Genomic DNA, 22,432 nt, shown 5'->3' with positions numbered 1-22,432 from the left:
AGTAATTAGACTGCAGGCTAGAAAATAATTTTAATGCAAAGTAGAAAGGATCAATCCACCTCGTCACTTTCCTTGCTCTCGCTCTGTCACCTCCTCTTTCCTGTGGCTCTGAGAAGGTGGGAGAAGCAGGCAGTATTTCCACAGCAGTTGTCCATATAGGAAAGTGTCTCCCCTATTGGTAGCTTGCTCCCAGATCTGGGGCAATGCTAGTGTCCTTTAGATCTGGGAGCAGACATGAAACAATAAAATAATTTACATGTGGTTCATTGCCTCTACTAATTCCATCTCTTCCTCCTTGTAGTCACAGGGCAGCTGCATCATCCTTGGACTCATGGGGACCCAAAGTTGCTTTTAAAGAACCTGCAAAATAAATGCATAATGGGGAAGAGTGAACTTCTTAGGAGTGGCGGGGTAGAGAAGAGGGGAGAAGAGCCAGGGTCTTTGAAAGTATCTCCTTTCTGGCCTGAAAGGAGGAGGAGGAGGGGAAAGGTGAATTTGGGGAAGGAAGGCAGGAAACAAAAAATGTACCTTCTCTGCTGAGAGACTTTGTTTGCCATTATTCATGTTGATGTTCTTCATGGAGATAAGGGTGATGCGATCTTTCTCTCCATTGGCTGTGGAGCAGCTGGGGGAGGAAGGGTGTCTGGGTTAAAGAGAGGAGGAGGGCAGGGCAATGGAGAGTCAAGGAACTGTGAGGTTGTTGAGCCTTAGACCTTTGTCTCAAAAAATCTATATGTTGGTGGTGAATCATAATGAAATGAGAGTGTGCTTTGAAGACCAGAAGACTGCATTTATTTATTTATTTAGAGATGGAGTCTCGCCTGTCGCCCAGGCTGGAGTGCAATGGCGCCATCTCAGCTCACTGCAACCTCCACCTCCCCGGTTCAAGCGATTTTCCTGCCTCAGCCTCCTGAGTAGCTGGGATCACGAGCATGTGCCATCACACTCAGCTAATTTTTGTATTTTTTAGTAGAGACAAGATTTTACCATGTTGGCCAGGCTGGTCTTGAACTCCTGACCTCAAAGGATCTGGCCATCTTGGCCTCCCAAAGTGCTGGGATTACAGGTGTGAGCCACTGTGCCTGGCCAAGACTTGCATTTAAATTTTGGTGTTACTACCTACTACTTGTTTGATCTTTACCAAGTTACAGTCTCTATTAAAGCCTCAATTTTATTTTTTTAGTTTTTATTGAGACAGGGTCTTGCTCTGTCACCCAGACTGGAGTGCTGTGACACAATCACAGCTCACTGCAGCCTTGACCTCCTGAGCTTACACAATCTACCTGCTTCAGCCTCCCAAAGTACTGAGATTACAGGCATGAGCCATCACATCCGCCAAAGCCTCAACTTTTTTTCCCCCCCGAGATGGAGTCTTGCTCTGTCACCCAGGCTGGAGTGCAGTGGCACTACCTCAGCTCATTGCAACCTCCGCCTCTGGGTTCAAGCAATTCTCCTGCCTCAGCCTCCCAAGTAGCTGGGATTACAGGGACCTGCCACCACACCCAGTTAATTTTTGTATTTTTAGTAGAGACTGGGTTTCACCATGTTTACCAGGCTGGTCTTGAACTCCTGACCTCATGATCCGCCCACCTTGGCCTCCCAAAGTGCTGGGATTACAGGCGTAAGCCACTGCGCCCGGCCTAAAGCCTCAGTTTTAAAAATGTATAATGAAGTAATGTCTTGGCTTACACCTATAATCCCAGCACTTTGGGAGGCTGAGGCAGAAGGATCACCTGAGACCAGGAGTTTGAGACCAGCCTGGGCAACATAGTGATATCCCATATCTATTTTAAAAATTAAAAATTAGCTGGACATGGTGGCACATGCCTGTAGTCCCAGCTACTTGACAGGCTGAGGTGGGAGGATCATTTGATCCCTGTTGGCATCATTGCAGTCCAGCCTGGGCAACAAAGCAAGCCTGTCCTTCAAAAAAAAAAAAAAAAAAAAGAAAACAAAAGAGGCTGGGCGTAGTGGCTAATGCCTGTAATCCCAGCACTTTGGGAGGTTGAGGTGGGTGGATCACAAGGTCAGGAGTTTGAGACCATCCTGGCCAACATGGGGAAACTGTGTCTCTACTAAAAATACAAAAATTAGCCGGGTGTGGTGGTGCATGCCTGTAGTCCCAGCTACTTGGGAGGCTGAGGTAGGAGAATCACTTGAACTTGGGAGGCGGAGGTTGCAGTGAGCTAAGATCGTGCCACTGTACTCCAGCCTGGGCAACAGAGCAAGACTCCATCTCAAAAAAAAAAAAAAAGGTAATATATACCTTGAACGATTGCTATACAGATTTGAGATAATATTATAAAATATATACCATTGTGTTTGGCACATAATAGGTATTCAGTAAGTGGTTCCTAAGCTTAGAGAGAATGTCTTTTTGTATTAGAATCTGAATTCCTACACTTTTCATGATGGGGTTATAGAGGCTTAGCCCTTGGGTTGAAGAGTTTCAGTCCATCTCCTGTCATTTGATTATTCCTTTTCATGTCTGCCCCTGTCCTGCCCACCACAGCCCTGGCCTCAGGGGAGCCTGTCAGGATTGTATGTGTGTGGGATGTGTATGTGGTAATGAGGGGTGCATATGTGTGGTATGGGATATGTGGTGTGAGGTGTTGGGGGTGTGTGTGTGTGGTGTAATGCATGTGTGGTATGTGTGGTATGGGGTGTGTGTGTGGTATGCGGTGTGTGGGGTGTGTGTGTATGGTATGGGAGTGTTATGTATAGTGTATGTGATGTGTGGGGGAGTGTGTATGTGTGGTGTGTGTGGTGTGAGGTGTATGTGTGGTGTGTGTGGTGTGAGATGTATATGTTGTGTGTATGTATAATATGGGGTACGTGTGTGTTTTGTGTGGCATGTGGGTTTGTGGTGTGTGTGTGGTTTGGGTGGGTGTGTGGTGTGTGTGTAGTATGAGGTACAGGGTGTGTGTGTGTGTGATGTGTGTGTGGTTTGGGTGGGTGTGTGGTGTGTGTGTGTATAGTATGAGGTGTGTGGTGTGTGTGTAGTATAGGGTATGGGGTGTGTGTGTGTTGTGTGGTGTGGTGTGTGTGTATGGTATGGGGGGATGTGTGTGAAGTGTGGCTGTGTGGTGTATGTGTGTTGTTTGGGTGTGTATGTTGGGTATGGGGTGTGGGGTGTGTGATGTGGATATGTGTAGTGGGGTATGGGATGTGTGGTGTGTGTGTGGTTTGGGTGGGTGTGTGGGGTATGTGTGTGGGGAGGGTGGGTGTGTATAGTATGGGTATAAGGGTGGGTATGGTGTGGGTGGGTGTGTAGGGTATAGGGTGTGGGTGTGTGTGTGTAGTATAGGATGTATGTATGTGGTGTGTATGTATAGTGTAGGGTGTGGGGGGTGTGTGTTTGTGGTGTGGATGTGTGGGGTATGGGGCATGTTGTGCGTTTATGGTGTGTGTGGGATGTGTGTGTATAGTATAGGGTGTGTGTGTGGTGCATGGGGTGTATGTGGTGTGTGGGTGTGTGTGTAGTGTGGGGTATGGGATGTGTTGTGTGTTTGTGGTGTATGTGGGAGTGTGTGTATAGTATGGAGTGTGTGTGGTATGTGAATGTATGTGGGGGGTGTGTGTAGTGTATGGGTGTGTGTGAGTAGTGTGGGGTGTGGGATGTGTTGTGTGTGGTGTGTAGGAGTGTGTGTATATGATATGTGGGGTGTGTGGGTATATGTGTATAGTGTGGGGTGTGGGGTATGTGGTAGGTTTGTGGTGTGTGTGTATAGTGTGGGGTGTGTGTGGTGTGTGGTATGTGTGTGGAGTGTGGTGTGTGGGGTATGAGGCCTGTGGTGTATTTGAGGTGTGTGTGTAGAGGGGTGTATAGTATGGGGTGTGTGTGGTTTGTGGGGTGTGTGTGGTAGGTGGGTATGTGTGTGGAGTGTGGGGTGTGGAGTGTGTGGTGTGTTTGTGGTATGTGTTGGGGGTGTGTATAGTATGGGGTGTGTGTGGTGTGTGATGTGTAGGGGATGTGTGGTGTGTGGGTGTGTATGTAGTGTGGGGGGTGGGAGGTGTGGTATGTGGTGTGTTTGAAGTGTGTGTGAGGGTGGTGTGTACAGTATGAGATGTGTGTGGTGTGTGGTATGTGAGGTGCGTGTGAGATGTGTGGGTGTGTGTGTAGTGTGGGAATGTGGGGCATGTGGTATGTTTGAGGTGTGTGGGTGTGTGTGTATAGTATGGGGTATGTGTGGTGTGTGAGGTATATGGTGTGTTTGTGATGTGTGTGTGTGGTGTGTGTATAATATGGGATATGTGTGTGGTGTGGGGTGTGTAGTGTGTGTGTGGTGTGGGGTGTGTGGTGTGTTTGAGGTGTGTGTGGGGTGTGTGTGTGTGGTGTGTGATGTGTGGGGTGTGTGGTGTGTTTGAGGTGTGTGTGGGGTGTGTGTGTGTGGTGTGTGATGTATGGGGTGTGTGTGGTGTGTGTGGTGTGTGATGTATGGGGTGTGTGTGGTGTGTGTGATGTGTAGGGTGTGTGTGTGTGGTGTGTGGGTATGTGTCTGCAGTGGGGTGTGGGGTGTGTGGTGTGTCTGACGTGTGTGGGGGGGTGTGTGTGTGTGGTGTGAGTGGTGTGTGAGATGTGTGTCTAGTGGGATATGGGGCATGTGGTGTGTTTGAGGTGTGTGGGAGGTGTGTATAACATGGGGTGTGTGTGTGATGTGTATAATGTGTGTGGTGTGTGGTGTTTGGGTGTGTGTAGTGAGGTGTAGGGTGTGTGGTGGGTTTGAGGTGTGTGGGTGTGTGTGTGATGTGTATAATGTGTGTGGTGTGTGGTGTTTGGGTGTGTGTAGTGAGGTGTAGGGTGTGTGGTGGGTTTGAGGTGTGTGGGTGTGTGTGTGATGTGTATAATGCGTGTGGTGTGTGGTGTTTGGGTGTGTGTAGTGAGGTGTAGGGTGTGTGGTAGGTTTGAGGTGTGTGGGTGTGTGTGTGATGTGTATAATGTGTGTGGTGTGTGGTGTTTGGGTGTGTGTAGTGAGGTGTAGGGTGTGTGGTGGGTTTCAGGTGTGTGGGTGTGTGTGTGATGTGTGGGGGTGTGTGGTGTGTGGTGTGTGGGTGTGTGTAGTGAGGTGTAGGGTGTGTGGTGGGTTTGAGGTGTGTGGGTGTGTGTGTGATGTGTGGGGGTGTGTGGTGTGTGGTGTGTGGTGTGTGTGTGTGGTGTGTGAGGTGTAGGTAGGTGTGTGGTGGGTTTGAGGTGTGTGGGTGTGTGTGTGATGTGTGGGGGGTGTGTGGTGTGTGGTGTGTGTGTGGGTGTGTGTAGTGAGGTGTAGGGTGTGTGGTGGGTTTCAGGTGTGTGGGTGTGTGTGTGATGTGTGGGGGTGTGTGGTGTGTGGTGTGTGGGTGTGTGTGTAGTGAGGTGTAGGGTGTGTGGTGGGTTTGAGATGTGTGGGTGTGTGTGTGATGATGTGGGGGTGTGTGGTGTGTGGGTGTGTGTAGTGAGGTGTAGGGTGTGTGGTGGGTTTCAGGTGTGTGGGTGTGTGTGTGATGTGTGGGGGTGTGTGGTGTGTGGTGTGTGGGTGTGTGTAGTGAGGTGTAGGGTGTGTGGTGGGTTTCAGGTGTGTGGGTGTGTGTGTGATGTGTGGGGGTGTAGGTGTGTGCGTGTGGAAGGCGGGAAGTGTGAGTTCCCTCTGGGAGTTGGGATCTGGGTGTCAGATAGAAGATGCTTCTGACGTTCTTACCTTTCAGACAGCCCTGAACTCCCAGGTTTCTGGGGATCTGTAAAAGCCAAAGGCACGGATTGGGGCTCACATGCTGTAACTCACAAGTCCAGCCTTCCTCTCAAAGCCCACCAGGGGACCCTCCCGCTCATGGAGAGGCACTCATGTGCCATTCCTTCCCTCAGATGCAGGCTGGTGTGAGCTGGGGCTCTAGCCCTGGGTCTGCCAGCAGAGGGGAAAAGGGTCCCTGAGGGCAGGGTACGCACCTTCAGACTCCTTGCTCTTCCGACACTTGAACCTCAGGCTGACCACACCGACTAGGACAATCACAACAACCACCAGGATGACAATGAAGCTGATAACACCTGAACAGAGAAAAGAATGGGGTGAAGGGGGCCAGTCGGGGCGACAAAACGGGGGCCAACAAGAGTCTGGCATTCCCTTCCCAGCTGAGTACTTTGTAGACAGGCTCCAGGAGCAAAGTGAGTTCCACTTCTCTGCTGAACAGGTGAGCTCTCAGCCTGCCGCCCTCTCTCCATCCCCCCGAGAACATGGAACCCAGCACAACTAAGAAGAGTGGACTGGAGGGGCAGGAGCCCCCCTCCCACAAGGGTCTTCCTCATAAGCCAGAACCTCCTGGAACAAATGGGTGAAATTTGAACTTGCGTTTCCAGACCTAGAGTCCAGGTCAATTCCAGGGGTGGGGTTCCCTTCTATGTCCCACCTTCTCCTCCCGCTCTCACCAAATGCAGCCACAGTGAGCACAGTCTCTGACGTGGGGCTGGGCAGGATGGTCGCATCTTCCCTCATGCTCAGGCTCATGGTGGTTGAATTGGGGGGAACATTTTGAAATGTGTCTAAAATGGAGTGGGGTTGGGGCATCAGTGAAGGGGACTGACACAGCCTATCAGAGAGAGCTAGCTTCCCTCCCGCTTCCCCCTAGGGAAGGACCGGACGTTATGCTGCAGAGCTATGAGGTCAGACTGGGCAAAATAGAGCCGTCTGTGTTGTGCCAGGGTTGAGGTGGGAGGAACGTTTCTGCTCAGGCAAGGCTCCAACAAACCAGGCTGCCTGTTAAGGGCAAAGGTTTCCGACTCTCTTAAAAAGTGCTATGCTGGCCTGGTGCAGTGGCTCATGCCTGTAATCCCAGTACCTTGGGCAGCTGAGACAGGTGGATCACTTGAAGTCAGGAGTTTGAGACCAGCCTGGCCAAAATGGTAAAACCCCATCTCTTCTAAAAATTAAAAAAAAAAAAAAAAAAAAAAAAAAAATCGGGCACAGTGGCTCACGCCTGTAATCCCAGCACTTTGGGAGGCCAAGGTGGGCAGACCATGAGGTCAGGAGTTCGAGACCAACCTGGCAATATGGTGAAATCCCATCTCTACTAAAAATACACAATTACCCAGGCATGGTGACACGTGCCTGTAGTCCCAGCTAGCCAGGTGACTGAGGCAGGAGAATTGCTTGAACCCGGGAGGCAGGGATTGCAGTGAGGCAAGATTGTGCCACTGCACTCCAGTCTGAGTGACAGAGCAAGACTCTGTCTCAAAACAAAACAAAACAAAAAAACTAGCTAGGCCTGATGGCACGTGCCTGTAATCCCAGCTACTCAGGAGGCAGAGGTTGCAGAGAGCCGGGATCGCACCACTGCAGTCCAGCCTGGATGACAGAACAAGACTCCTTCTCAACAACAAAAAAGGTGCTATGTCACCTGTGTCTTCCCTCCTCAACGCATCATACTTCAGGCCCAATTGCTGTTCCACTTCCTTATCCCTCCTCACTCCCCCTTCCCAAATAAGTCTGGGAGAATAAAAAATCTGAGAGCCAAGAGATAAGATGAGAGAAAGGGTCACAGACATCTCCTGCCCACTGCTCTTCAGGGTGAGCGCAGCAGGACATACCTCTGCTTGTGCCTCCGCCTCTTCCACTGCTGGGGACACCTGCGCCTGCACCATGAAACAGCATGACCAAGATGGGGGCATCCCCCAGCAGCTCTTCTCCCTCGCTGCTAAGCAAAGGCCAATCTTCCCTGCCTGAGAGGACTCTAGCCCTTTCCCGGCCTTTTCTGCCTTCCTTTTCCTTCATTTTGGGGTATCCTTCCCCTCCCTCTCCTCTCTGGCTATGCCTTTCTCAGTCTCAAGTCTAAGCTCCTTTTACCTTCATTGTGACCAGGCCCAAGTTTCTGCCTCTATGCCCCACCAAGCCTCTTTCTTTCCTGAGCCAGGGTGCCACTGATGTCGGTCCTGACCCCTGTGGCCTCCTGAAGAGGGCAGAAGGAACCCATCCAGATGGAACCCAGTGTTTTTCACCGCTGCCCCTCGCCTTGGGCACTCAACAAGTCCTGATGTGTGCATCTGTGGCTTGGCCCAAGTTAGGCCCAGCCAGGTCAGGAAGAGCCCATCCGCAGTGCCTGCCCTCGGCGTCACAGGTTTACTGGGTGCCATGGGGGCCTGCGCAGCCTTCTTTGGAGCTGCTGTGAATGAGGAAGCACATGTGGGCCTGCTCAGGGCCTTGGCCGGCCTGTGCACCGGGAGGGCTCTTCAGTCCAAAATCTTCCTCTTCTTTCCTGCTTCCAGTTCCAGAAGGGGCCATTCTCTTGTTCACCTCTGGGCAGTTCCCTCTGCCTGGAATAAGCCCCGCTACCCTCCATCCCACAGCCTCCACGTGCTCAGCTGACCCCTTCTCAGCTTGGCTTCAGAAGCCGCTTCTGGGAGTCATCCCTGGCCCCCAAGTCCGAAGTGACTGACATGTGCCTGGGCTCCCACACTTCTGCTTGTGCCCACCGCAGCCCTTCTCACCCTGCATGTCATCATCAATGTGAGGTTCTGTTTCCTTGTCTGTTCCCCCTCGCCCGGGTCTATATTCTCTTTTAGAGCAGAAACTGTGTCGGGGTCCTCACTGGGCCCTCCCTGGATGGCGTTTGCAGTCTGAATGACACAGTACCTGGCGTACCGGTGCTGGCCAGATGGCTTGGGCTGTTAGCCTCTGAGGAAGGGATGTATCCTGCAAGGACAGAAGCAGTTGGTGAGTGGGAGGTAGGGCAAGTTTAGTGACACCACACTCCCTCGCCCATCCAAGAACCCCTGGGCTCCAAGCAGGTCTGAATGAATGGATGTGGGGCAGGAGCCGGGACCTCAGTAACCGCACTCACTCACCTGGGTTGGAAGAAACTGGCTCTGTGGTCGGACTTAGACTGCCGAGGCCTCCTGAAACAGATCATCTGAGGCTGAGGGGTGCACGGCCTCCTACTGTTCCATCTCCCTCTCTTCTTCCCTAGATCTGTGTGTCTTTCTCCCTACCCCATTCCCCACCCCTCACTCCCAACCATTCACCTCTTTTTTCTTTCAAGGCACATTAGACTCGGCCAGGCTGAAAAAAAAAATTCTTAGATGAGCTCAGCTTTGGTGAGTCCTGAGAGCTCCTGCTCCAGCCACAGTCCCAGCCCCCTGAGGTTAAGGCTAAATTGGCATAGAGCTCCTCTCACCCTTCCTAAGTTCCTAGGCCTACACGCTGGAGTAGAGCCATGTTTGGTCTTACCCTGAGAGCTAGAGGTCTGGGTTGCTGTGGGCTGGGAGCTGTGGCCTGCAAGAGAAAGCAAAACACATAGCTTGGTAAGTCCCCTGCCTAGCACAGAGCCTAGAGAGGAACCCTCAGAAAGCCTTCTGGCCCAGCCTGGGCAACATAGCAAGACCCTGTCTCTTTAAAAAGGTTTTTTTTTGTTTTGTTTTTTTAATTCTTCAGGCATAGTAGTGCACACCTGGAGTCCTATCTACTCAGGAGGCTGAGGTGGGAGGATTGTTTGAGCCCAGAAGGGTGAGGCTGGCTTCAGCAAGCTATGATTGCACCACTGCACTCCAGCCTGGGCAACAGACAGAGACCCTATCTCAACAAAAGAAAAGAAAAGAAAAGAAAACACTGTCCAGGTGCGGCGGTTCAGGCCTGTAATCTCAGCACTTAGGGAGGCCAAGGTGGGTGGATCACGTGAGGTCAGGAGTTCAAGACTAGCCCGGCCAACATGGTGAAACCCTGCCTCTACTAAAAATACAAAAATTAGCTGGCCTGATGGTGCACACCTGTAATACCAGCTGCTTGGGAGGCTGAGAAATGAGAATCACTTGAACCCGGGAGGTGGAGGTTGCAGTGAGCTGAGATCGTGCCATTGCACTCCAGCCTGGGCGACAAAGTGAGACTCCATCCCTCAAAAAAAAAAAAAAGAAAAGAAAACAGAAAAAACCCTTTTGGCTTTCTAAGCCTACCATGCTAGAAGGCAGACACACTAGGCAGAGGGCTAAAGGGTGCGGGCTGTGGCTCACGGTGCTGGCTTCCTCCGAGACTGTGACTCAATAGCAACATCACCATCACCTCATGGCTCAGGGTCCCGAAGTCCCTCCCTGTCTCTTCAATCTAACATGGGCATTTTACCAACGTGATGCAGGGTCAGGGGAAGGTTATTTTAAACTAGTGACATTTCTAAGGAAGGACAGAGGACCTGCCACACCTTGACAAGGAAGGGCCCAGGACTCCAGGTCCGTAGGCTAATGTTTACCCTAAGCTACTGTCACCCTAGTCCTGCCCCCAGGGAAGGGGCTGAGAGATGGGAAGGTGAGTGAGATGGGGATGGGGATTAGGGCTTGTATCTTGGCTGGAGGTAGGGGCCTGTGCAGGAAGTAAGTTCTGAGGTATATATAGGAGGCAGGGAAGCTCTAGCATGAGCAACCCATTCACTTTTACAGGCAGAGGATACATAGAACATGGTTGTTATTGACCAAACCCAGAGAGGGGTCAGTCACCAAGAGTCCCCAGCCAGAAGCCCTCAGTGGCTTTTTTGTATGTACAAGTGTGTCTGCGGGGCTCTGTGCAAAAGTGAGTGCATGCTCATGTGCCCCTGTGTGTGTCCTGCTGTGTATGTGGAACCTGAAAGGTCAGGTTGTATTTGCTCATTTTCCACAATGAAATCATTCTTGAAACCTGTGAACAATGTGAAAGGAAAACAACGTGGGGAAGTGGAGCCGCCCAGCTGGGTTCCCGTCCCTCTGTTTGAGTGGGGACTGAAGCCCCTGGCCTGGCTCTGCTGCTCCCTTGGCCTCTCAGCATCAGGGGAGCATTCAGCCCAGGCCTGGGTGGACAGAGGCGGCTGGGTGCCAGGGGTCCACCCCTGCCTGTAGCAGCCTGCTGCTGTGCTTATTTTCCTTAAGCCACTGCCTTCCTCCATGGGGCTATCATTTGGATAGTGTAGAATTAATTGTTTCCAAGTGTAAAATTACCAAACCCTGGGCCATGTTTTTCTAGATCACCATTTCTGAGAGTCCCATTCCCTTGTTGCGGGGAGGAGGATGGTCAAGAGGGGAGTTAAAATTTACAGGAAGCCCAGGCTAGAGAAAACCCTTTCTAGCTGGGGATGACCCTGGGAGAATCTTTTTAACCCAAGGCATGACCTGAAAACATCTATCCGTTACTAATCCAGCATATCTAATGTACTTTTTTTTTCTTTTTTTGAGACAGTTTCTCTCTTGGTCACCCAGGCTGGAGTGCAGTGGCACGATCTCAGCTCACTGCAACCTCCGCCTCCTGGGCTCAAGGGATTCTCCTGCCTCAGCCTCCTGAGTAGCTGGGATTACAGGCGCCTGCCACCATGCCCGGCTAATTTTTATATTTTTAATAGAGATGGGGTTTCACCATGTTGGCCAGGCTGGTCTCAAACTCCTGACCTCAGGTGATCCATCCGCCTCAGCCTCCCAAAGTGCTGGGATTACAGGCGTGAGCCACCATGCCCAGCCTAATGTACTATCTAAATGCTGTAAGGTTATAACTTAATTTTTGGTGGGAAGGCACAAGGAACTGCCCTTCTGCATTTATCTAGAAAGAAAACTATTCAGTGGCTTAGGAGGAGTTCCAAAGTCACAAGCTTCAAGACCCACTAGCCTGCTCTTTCCTTGCCTCTTGCCCCTCCCACTACCCAAACTTCTTGTCACCAACAAAGATTCCTCTGTGAGTAGGGGAGGGACTTAGCGAGCATCTGTGTCTACAGCAGAGGGTGTCTCTGACCACGGGGCCTGCAGACGCCCAAAGAGCTCTAGCCACAGGAATTTCTGATTTCCCTGGTTTCCCCTCTCTAATCCTGTCTGCGTTATCCCCTTCTAGTCTATCTCCACACGCACCCCTCCCCATTTTCCTCAGAAGCATAGTTTAGTAGTTAAAATCGTGGGTGTTAATGGAGCCCAGCAAGCCTGAGTTCAAGTCCTGGCATTGTTGCTGTCTGGCCTAGGACTCAGTTTTCTTTCAAGTGCAAGTGACCAGCCTGGGCAACATGGTAAAACCTTGCTCTTCAAAAAAATACAAAAATTAGCCAGGTGTGGTGGCTTGTGCCTGTAGCCCCCAGCTACACAGGAGGCTAAGGCAGGAGGATTGCTTGAGCCCAGGAGGTCAAGGCTGCAGTGAGCCATGATCACGCCACTGCACTCTGGCCTGGGCAGTGGAGCGACCCTGTCTCAAAAATAACTAAGTAAAATGCAAGTGGTATTAGTACCTCGCAAATTGTTATGAGGGAAGGAAAATGCATATGAAGCACTTAACGCAGTACCTGACAAGCTCAATGAAGACCAGACACTTTTGTTTTTGCCCCATTCTCTCAAATCCTCCAGGTCTCAAGTCTGCCCTGCCTCTGGGTATCCATAGTCAAGTCCCTTTATGGGCCTGAATGTGCTCAGGATTCCTCAGTCCATCAAGATGAAGGAGCCAGGAAGTGCTCTGCACACTTCAGGATGAGAGGTTAGGAAACTCAGGGGGGCAGTGATAGCGGCTTAGGTAGAGCTGACACAGGGCATTTGAGAGCCCTGGCACTTGCCTGGAGAAAACAGTGTGTAGGGAGGCTGGGAAAAGTCTAGGCCTGTGGAAATGCCACCTCATGAGCCTCACCTGCAGTTTCCACAACAGCCTAGACCCCCAGCCCGAGAACTGTGACTCTGTCATGGAGGGGGTAGAAGGGGATGGAGACAATCAGAGTTTTGTCCTCCAGCCCATGGGCTTTTAGAGAAATGCCTGACCTCTCCAGGAGGCAGTGTTCTGGTACTCAGGCCTCTCACCCACCACCGATGGGGGGCCACCACCCCTCCCCATCCGAACCCTCTTGCGCACTCTTTCTGCTGCTTTGAGCACAGAGGACTTGTAGAGGGTGAGGTGGGGGCAGGGCAGAGATGGTCAAAGGGAAGTTGCTGCCCTGTGAGTCAAAATGTCCTGGACTCATCATGATTCCCAGCAACTGCTCCCTGATGCCAGGACCCCTATGAGTGGCTTCACAACTCATTGGCTGGCAGAGCCTGTCGGAGAGGTGCCGTTTCCGTGTAGCCTTCTCTGGAGGTCATCTCCTCTAGCCCCTGGATGTGAGAATGTTATGCACATCCTCCTTGGTGAACAGTTCTTTGTGTCTAACCTGAGTCCCTCTTGCTGTGATTTAAGTTTAAAATCAACATTTGGAATTCCTAGGCTGCTACTTCTCATGTGAAAGGAGAGAACAGATTCCCTGTGAAGCCCAAGGTGCAGAGGATTTGTCTTAGAACAGTTGATAGAGTGGCCGTCGTCAGCCCTTCCTGAAGATCAGAAGATGAGCGTCATGAATAGCCTGAGCACATCCTAGAAGAAGCTTTGGGCCTGGGTCTCGCACGAACACAGCTCCCTCCCACGATTCAGGAGGCCAGCCTCTATGGGGAGCCCAGCTCCCCCAGGGCAATTTCCCACAAGAGGGTTTAACCATAGCTCCATTTACCCCTGCCTGGTAATCAGGACCCCCAATCCAACTGATCCCCTTCATGAAAAGGCTCTGGAATTTCCCCTGGGCACAGTCCCTGGATGGAAAGCATGTGTATTCTGAGAAAGGGACTGACGCCTAGAATGGCCAGCTGCGGAGAGGAATTGCTGTGGAAAAGTGGCAGGCGCCTCTTACCTCGGAACAGGAGGAAGCCCAGGATCACCCAGCACAGCTGCATGGCTCCTGCGGTGCCCATGTCAGCTGGATATGTGGCGGGCAGGCAGCAGCTCAGTGGAGGCTCTGTCCATAGTGGAGAAGAGAGAGGGAGAGCTGGGGCGGGGTGGGGGTGGGGACTGGCTCTCCAGGAGCTTCCTGTCAAAAGAATAGAAGGAAACACATTGGGACCAGCTCCAGGGGCCCTGCTCAGCCATGTCCAGATGAGGATGTGAGGCTGCAGCAGCAACTGTGCCTGCCCAGCGTGGCCTCTAGTGCCTATGCACAATGATCAACCATGGTAACCTGGCCCCATCCCCATTCTCTTCCCTTCTGAGGGATCCATCAGGTTCCACCACAGACCGCCTGGGGTTTTTTCTGGAATCTAACACCAATCCCGCCCAGTACTGTTTCAGACCAGGTTCTTCTTTCCCATGATTCAGCCTGGAAGCCCAGCCCACCAGCCGCCCATGCTCCCTGGACTCTGAATTCTCCACATTCCTCTCCCTCCTCAGGGATCCCAATGCAGATAGGACTCCCTACATCTTTCAGAGAGGCCCAACATGCATGATTATTATTCCTTTTTTACTTTTTTTAAAGAGATTGGGTCTTGCTATATTGCCCAGTCTGTACTCAAACTCCTGGGTTCAAGTGATCCTCCTGCCTCAGCCTCACAAGTAGCTGGGACTTCAGGCATGTGCCACCATGCCTGGTATTGTTGTTATTAATAGAAAAGCAAGAGTACCTATTTGAAACACTCCTCCCTCTGCACCCTCACTGGGGTGAGGTGTCCCCTGTCCTCAGCATCTGGCAGCACTCATCCTTATCCCAGGATTCTCTTTCTTACAGACTACAAGCCAGCATTGTGACTTTTTTCAGTATTCCTTGGACCTGGCACAATGCCTGCCACATAGTAGGTCCTCAGCACATATTTACTGAACTAAACTCAAAAGATTTAAGGTCAGGGCTGCACAGTGGCTCATGCCAACAATCCAGCATTTTGAGAGGTTGAGGCAGAGGATTTCTTGAGGCCAGGAGTTTGAGACCAGACTAGGCAACACAGCAAGACCCTGTCTCTACAAAAAAAAAAAAAAATTAATTAGCCAGGCATGGTGGTGCATGCCTGTAGTCCTAGCTACTCATGAGGCTAAGGTGAGAGGACCTCCTGAGCCCAAGAGTTCAAGGCTGCAGTGAGCTATGATCAGAGTGAGACCCCATCACTGAAATTAAATAAAAAAGATTCGAAAGCAGAGGAATGTTACAAACAATCCTACCTCCTTAATATTTATTACATTATTGTTATTAATTTCCTTCCAGTCTATTTGCCTTCCAGTCTTTGACAATATGCATATACATACACAATCATTTATATGGTTGGTATCCTTTTTTCTTTCCTTTTTTTTTTTTTTTTGAGACAGAGTCTCTCACTGTTACCCATACTGGAGTGCAGTGCAAGATCTCTGCTCACTGCAGCCTCCGCCTCCCGGGTTCAAGCCATTTTCATGCCTCAACCTCCAGCGCAGCTGGGACTGCAGGCTCATGCCACCAAGTCTGGCTAATTTTTGTATTTTTAGTAGAGACAGAGTTTCACCATGTTGGCCAGGCTGGCCTCGAACTCCTGACCTCAAATGATCCTCCTGCGTTGGTCTCCCAAAGTGCTGGGATTACAGGCATGAGCCACCATGCCTAGCCCTTTTTTCTTTATTTTTTAAATATTTTATTATGAAGCAGTCACAAGAAAAGTTGGAAGTACATTACACAGAACTTTTTTCCCTGAACTGTTTCAGAGTAAATTGTCAACAGGATGCCCCATCACCCCGAATAGTTTAGTGTGTATTTCCTACAAGGGACAGTCTCCTACATAATCACAATACAGCCATCAAAATTAGGAAATTAACATAAATATATTAATATCATCTAATCTTCAGATCCTATTCAAATTTTGGCAGTTGTTTCAATAATGTTCTTTATAGCAAAAGGATCCTGTCCAGAATTACTCATTGAAAGTCTCTTCAGTCTCCAATCTGGAATACCTCAGCCTTTCCTTGATTTTCATGACCTAAACATTTTTGAAGGTTATAGTCCAGTTATTTTATAGAAGGTCTCTTAATTTTGGTTTCTCTGATGTTTCCTCATGATAAGATTTAGGTTATCTATCTTGGCAGTGACGTCGAAGAAGCAATGTTGAGCCCCTCTCTTTGCATCCTATCAAATAATGCAAGATTTTTTTCCTTTTTTTTAAGAGACAGAGTCTCAGGGCTGGGTGTGATGGCTCACGCCTGTAATCCAGCACTTTAGGAGGCCAGGGAGGGAGGATTGCTTGAGCTCAGGAGTTTGAGACGAGCCTGGGCAACATGGCAAAACCCTGTCTCTGCTAAAAATAGAAAAATTAGCTAGGTTTGGCCATACCTGCCTGTAGTCCCAGCTACTCAGGAGGCTGGGATGGGGAGGATGGCTTGAACCTGGGAGGCAGAGGTTGCGGTGAGCCAAGATTGTGCCACTGCACTTCAGTCTGGATGACAGAGCCAGACCCTGACTCAAAAGAGAAAAAAAAGAGAGAAGGTTCTGGCTCTGTCACCCAGACTGGAGTGCAATGGCGCAATCTCACCTCACTGAAGCCTTGAACTCCTGGGCTCAAGTGACCCTCCTGCCTCAGCCTCCTGAATTGTTGGGATTACAGGCATGAGCCACAATGCTTGGCTCAATTTTTTTTTTTTTTTTCTGCGATGGAGTCTCATTCTGTCACCCAGGCTGGAGTGCAGTGGCACGATCTCAGCTCACTGCAACCTCCGCCTCTCAGGCTCAAGCAATTCTCCTGCCTCAGCCTCCTAAGTAGCTAGGATTGCAGGTGTACACCATCATGCCTGGCTAATTTTTGTGTTTTTAGTAGAGATGGTGTTTCACCATGTTGGCCAGGCTGGTCTCGAACTCTTGACCTAGTGATCTACCCGCCTCAGCCTCCCAAAGTGCTTGGATTACAGGTGTGAGCCACTGCGCCGGGCCCCGGCCCTGGCTCTATTTTTATTTTTATTATTATTATTTTTTTCAAGAACGAGTCTCACTATGTCACACAGGCTGGCCTCGTACCCCTCGTACTCCTCATACTCCTCATACTCCTCCTGCCTCAGCCTCCTGAGTAGCTGGGACTACTGGTGCACACACCGCCCCTGGCGTGCATGATTTGGATTTGTTCCGTTATTGAGGAGGTTTGCTTTAATCATAAAGTGGTATCTGCCACTGTATGTTTCCTGTGGCTACTGTAACGAATTACCACAAACTGGTGGCTTAAAACAATAGACATTCAGACCTTTATTCTGTCACAGTTCTAGGGGTTAGAAGTCAAAATTGAGGTGTCAGCTGCACCACAGTCGCTCCCAAGGCCCTAGGAGAGAATGATACTTTGTCTCCTTCAGCCTCTGGGGATTGTTGAGCATTCCTTGGTGTCCCTTGACTTGTAGTGCAGCATTATCACCTGCGCCTCCATATGGCTTCACATCACTTCCTCTGTGTCTTCTCTTCTGGGTGTCTCTCAGACGGACACTTGTCATTGAATTTAAGGCCTGTCTGGATAATCTAAGATGATCTCAAGATTTTTTTTTTTCTTTTTTCCTTTTTTTTTTTTTTTTTTTTTTTTTTTTGACAGAGTCTCGCTCTGTCGCCTAGACTGGAGTGCAGTGGCGCTCTGGCACAATCTCGGCTCACTGCAAGCTCCACCTCCTGGGTTCACCGCAGTCTCTTGCCTCAGCCACCCAAGTAGCTGGGACTACAGGTGCCCACCACCATGCCTGGCTAATTGTTTGTATTTTTAGTAGAGACGGGGTTTCACTGTGTTAGCCAGGACGGTCTTGATCTCCTGACCTCATGATCCGCCCGCCTTGGCCTCCCAAAATGCTGGGATTACAGGCGTGAGCCACTACACCCGGCCCTTTTTTTTCTTTTGAGACAGGGTCTGGCTCTGTCACCCAGGCTGGAGTGCAGTGGTGAGATCTCGGCTCACTGCAACCTCTGCCTCTCAGGCTCAAGCAATCATCCCACCTCAGCCTCCCGAGTAGCTGGAACTACAGGCACACATCACTATACTCGGCTAATTTTTGTACTTTGTTTTGTTTTGTTTTGTAGAGATGGGGTTTTGCCATGTTGCCCAGGCTGGTCTTGAACTCCTGGGCTCAAGTGATCCACCTCCCTCGGCCTCCCAGAGTGCTGGGATTCTTAACTTAATTACATCTGCAAAGATTTGTTTTTTTTTTTTCTTTTCAGACAGAGTCTTGTTCTCTTGTCCAGGCTGCTGGAGTACAGTGGCATGATCTCGGCTCACTACAACCTCCGCCTCCTGGGTTCAAGTGATTCTCCCGCCTCAGCCTCCTGAGTAGCTGGGATTACAGACACATGCCACCAAGCCTGGCTTATTTTTCTATTTTTAGTAGTGACAGGGTTTCACCATGTTGTCCAGGCTGGTCTCAAACTCCTGGCCTCAAGTGATCCACCCATCTCAGCCTCCCGAAGTGCTGGGATTACAGGCTTGAGCCACCGCGCCCGGCCTCCGGATACACCTTGTGCTTCACCTGCCCCAGCCCTGGAATCAGCTATTTCTTTAAGGGGCCTTCATTCCTTTTGGCGCAAATGGTATTTAGAAACTGAGGGCCGGGCACAGTGGCTCACGCCTGCAATCCCAACGATTTGGGAGACCTAGGCATGAGGATCAATTTAGCTCAGGAGTTTGAGATCAGCTTGGGCAACATAGTGAGATATCATCTGTACAAAAAAAAATTTTCAATTACCCAGACATGGTGGTGTGAGCCTGTAGTCCCAGCTACTCAGAAAGCTGAGGTGGGAGGATCACTTGAGCCTGGGAGGTCGAGGCTGCAGTGAGCTTGAGCTGGAGATCATGCCACTGCACTCCACCCTGGGCCACAGACCCTGTCTCAAAAAAAAAAACAAATTTTTTCAAAGGAAAGAAACCGAGGTCTGAATTGTCAGTGTGCTTGTTGGTGCTAGCGGGTAGCATCTCTAAGGCCCTTCTCTGACTGCCATGATCCTTAAATATTACTTATTAGATCACTCCCCTTGCAGTAACCAAGCTCCCATTTCTGTTCCCATTCCTTCCCCACCATGTGGATGCCTTCCTCACCCTCTCCCCCGTCCTCATTTGAAGTGCACAATTCAGTGGCTTTTTTTTTTTTTTTTTTTTTTTTTTTTTTTTTTTTGAGACGGAGTCTCGCTCTGTCGCCCAGGCTGGAGTGCAGTGGCGCGATCTCGGCTCACTGCAAGCTCCGCCTCCCGGGTTCACGCCATTCTCCTGCCTCAGCCTCCCGAGTAGCTGGGACTACAGGCGCCCACAACCGCGCCCGGCTAATTTTTTGTATTTTTAGTAGAGACGGGGTTTCACCGTGGTCTCGATCTCCTGACCTTGTGATCCGCCCGCCTCGGCCTCCCAAAGTGCTGGGATTACAGGCGTGAGCCACCGCGCCCGGCCTTTTTTTTTTTTTTTTTTTTTTTTTTTTGAGACAGTCTCCTCCCTCTATTGCCCAGGCTGGAGTGCAGCAGCGCAATCTCAGCTCACTGCAACCTCTGCCTCCCGGGTTCAAGCTATTCTGCCTCAGCTTCCTGAGTAGCTGGGATTACAGACATGTCACCAAGCCTGGCTAATTTTCGTATTTTTTAGTAGAGACAGGGTTTCACCATGTTGGCCAGGCTAGTCTCAAACTCCTGACCTCAGGTGATCCACCCACCTCGTGCTGGGATTACAGGCCTGAGTCACCACACCAGCCTCAGTGGTTTTTGTTTTTGTTTTTTTTTGTCTTTGAGACGGAGTCTCTCTCTGTCGCCCAGACTGGAGTGCAGTGGTGTGATCTCAGCTCACTGCAAGCTCCACCTCCCGGGTTCACACCATTCTGCTGTCTCAGCCTCCCAAGTAGCTGGGACTATAGGCACCCGCCACCACACCCAGCTAATTTTTTGTATTTTTAGTAGAGACGGGGTTTCACCATATTAGCCAGGATGGTCTCAATCTCCTGACCTTGTGATCCGCCTGCCTCGGCCTCCCAAAGTGCTGGGATTACAGGCGTGAGCCACTGCACCCGGCTGCCTCAGTGGTTTGTATATATTTAGAGAGTTATTCACCCATCCCAAATAAAACCAATTTTATAACATTTCCATTACCCTAAAAAAAAAACCTCACACTCCTTACAGACCTATAGCTTTTTACAAGGCTAGAAGTGGGGTGTGGTAGAGGAAAGCAGCCTTTGCTCCTTACTTACCCAACTCTAGCCCAGAGTTTCCAATGACCTCAAAAGTCAGCCACCTCTCAGACCTGCCCCGAGTCTATCATGGCAACCCTACGCTGGCCTGCTCAGGATGTTCCCACAGGCCCCTGTCCTTCAGCTCCCTCTGCAGACTCCTCAGCCTGCCTGCCTTTGGTGGCGATGGAGTGAAAGAAGGGTTGCTCTTTGCCTTCCTCTGGCCAGCAAAGCCACTTTCACCCTCCCCTGGAGAGGTGGAAAGGAAAAGTGACCCTAGTGTCTGGAGCTGGCTCAGGCGCCTCCCGCCCAGCACAGTGATGGTAGGGAGGACCCCAGAGTCTTTATTTTTGGTTGCAGGGCTTGAGCCTCAAAAGTCAGGGCATGTGTTCTCTATGATGTAAGAGCAGATTCTTGATCATTACAGCCCCCTCCAGCCAACCTAAGAGGCTCTGTGACAACAAAATCCAGAAAGACACAGCGGGAACAAGGCAGTGAGCATTCTGTCACGGCTCAGAAGTGCCCTCCCGCAAGTGAAGGACGCTCTGCTTGCTCTATGCTTCCAGGATTAAGAACAGATATGTATGTATTGTGGGGTGAGAAGGTACATTCCTCCAGGTTCCACTTGTATCAGCAAACTTTTGTTCTTTATTAGAAACCCCGCCGGGCGTGGTGGCTCACGCCTGTAATCCCTGCACTTTGGAAGGCTGAGTGGGCGGATCATGAGGTCAGGAGATCGAGACCATCCTGGCTAACGTGGTGAAACCCTGTCTCTACTAAAAAAAAAATACAAAAAATTAGCCAGGTGTGGTGGCGGGTGCCCACTGGGACTCCAGTAGTGGTCCCAGCTACTTGGGAGGTTGAGGCAGGAGAATGGCGTGGACCCGGGAGGCAGAGCTTGCAGTGAGCTGAGATCGCACCACTGCACTCCAGCCTGGGCCACAGAGCAAGACTCCATCTCAGAAAAAAAAAAAAAAGAAAGAAACTCCCATGGTTCTCAAGGAATGAGACATGGTTCCTGGAATCACTTGAACCCAGGAGGTGGAGGTTGCAATGAGCTGAGATTTTGCCACTTCACTCCAGCCTGGGTGACAGAACGTGACTCAGTCTCAAAAAAACGAGAGACATGGTTCCTGGAAAAATGAGCCCCCACACACCTGTAACATAAGACAAAGTGTGACAAATGTTAGGAGCGTGTAAGAAACATTATGCTGTAAGGCTTAAGGAAAAGAAAGCAAGTTACTCAAGTACAGGGCTGAAAAATTCATCCCTAGAGGAGGCCGCACTTGACCTAAGCTGTAACAGATGTTTAGGTTTAGATGGCAGGAATGGGCAGGCAGCTCACAGCAGTGGTAGGGAAGTGACACAGAAGGCTGGGGCTGTAGTCTGGTCCCGGAAGTTCCACCTCTCAGAAGCCCTTTAGGAGATAGATCCAGGATTAATGAGGGAGGGAAAGGAAAGAAGTAGTTATCAGAAGGATCAAAAACTGGGCTTTTGGACACAGGGACAGGCGCCCCAGTGGAGGTATCTGCCAGAGCAATGGCATATGTGTCTTGAGGAGGCAGGAGGTGAAAAGCAGTGGCCGAAGTTCAGGACCCATGGCAGAGTCCAGATTCCCTCTGGCTGAAGTCTAAATGGACCAAGATGGGAAGCAGAGGATGAGCAGAGTCTTTGATCCCGTTGGGAGGGGCTCAGCCAGGGACTTCAAGGCCAGCCAGCAATAGGTCCCACTTACTTTGCAGATCAGGTCAGCAGCCCAAGGATCTGGGCTCAAGTGAATTTGGAGGTCTGAGTGGGGTCCCTGGATGTCAGGATGTGGGACAGCTTGGCTGAGAAACAGGGAACCAGGATGCTACATTCTGCTTCATCCTGGATCAAGACTCCAGCGGAGGGGAGTTCCCAGGGTGTCTCCAGCTCTCCAGACTGGACGGGAGGATGGTAAGTGCACAGCAACAGACAGAATGAGGGATGGTTGGTCCCACAGAGTCAGCGGGGGCTAAAAAAAACTGTCTCTAGAGAGAGGAGACATTGGTGGGCAGTTTTTGTGACTTGGACACATTAAAACACATACATACTCTCAAATGAAGTTGCCTTCAGGCAAATGCAAAGAAATATAGAGTTCATATTTATTTATTTATTTATTTATTTATTTATTTATTTTTGTTTTTTGAGATGGAGTCTCACTCTGTCGCCCAGGCTGGAGTGCAGTGGCCGGATCTCAGCTCACTGCAAGCTCCGCCTCCCGGGTTCACGCCATTCTCCTGCCTCAGCCTCCCGAGTAGCTGGGACTACAGGCGCCCACCACTTCGCCTGGCTAGTTTTTTGTATTTTTTAGTAGAGACGGGGTTTCACCATGTTAGCCAGGATGGTCTCGATCTCCTGACCTTGTGATCCGCCCGTCTTGGCCTCCCAAAGTGCTGGGATTACAGGCTTGAGCCACCGCGCCCGGCCTAGAATTCATATTTATAAAAACCAAAAGAAAAAAAGGGAAAACAATGCCTTGTGTGAGAATAATAAACATCAAATTCTATTACTATTATTTTTTTTGAGATGGGGTCTCCCTCTGTTGCACAGGCTGGAGTGTA

At 50.4% G+C, this 22,432-nt stretch overlaps 1 protein-coding gene across 1 annotated transcript; it reads right to left on the bottom strand.

Annotated features, from left to right (window-relative positions):
* Positions 1 to 5: 5 nt before the first annotated feature.
* ECSCR (endothelial cell surface expressed chemotaxis and apoptosis regulator) lies at positions 6 to 13,741 on the bottom strand. Its single transcript, XM_050795082.1, has 10 exons — positions 13,594 to 13,741; positions 9,192 to 9,236; positions 8,810 to 8,860; positions 8,598 to 8,657; positions 7,556 to 7,600; positions 6,398 to 6,511; positions 5,921 to 6,019; positions 5,676 to 5,712; positions 529 to 625; positions 6 to 360 (listed from the first exon to the last, which is right to left on the bottom strand). Exons 1-10 carry the CDS (start codon positions 13,652 to 13,654, stop codon positions 352 to 354), a joined length of 618 nt encoding a protein of 205 aa, XP_050651039.1. The 5' UTR covers positions 13,655 to 13,741; the 3' UTR covers positions 6 to 351.
* Between the last annotated feature and the right edge of the window lie 8,691 nt (positions 13,742 to 22,432).

Source organism: Macaca thibetana, chromosome 6 (genome assembly GCF_024542745.1).
Source record: "Macaca thibetana thibetana isolate TM-01 chromosome 6, ASM2454274v1, whole genome shotgun sequence".
In the NCBI taxonomy this organism is placed as follows: Eukaryota; Metazoa; Chordata; class Mammalia; order Primates; family Cercopithecidae; genus Macaca; species Macaca thibetana.
This window is presented reverse-complemented; position numbering and strand designations above follow the sequence as displayed.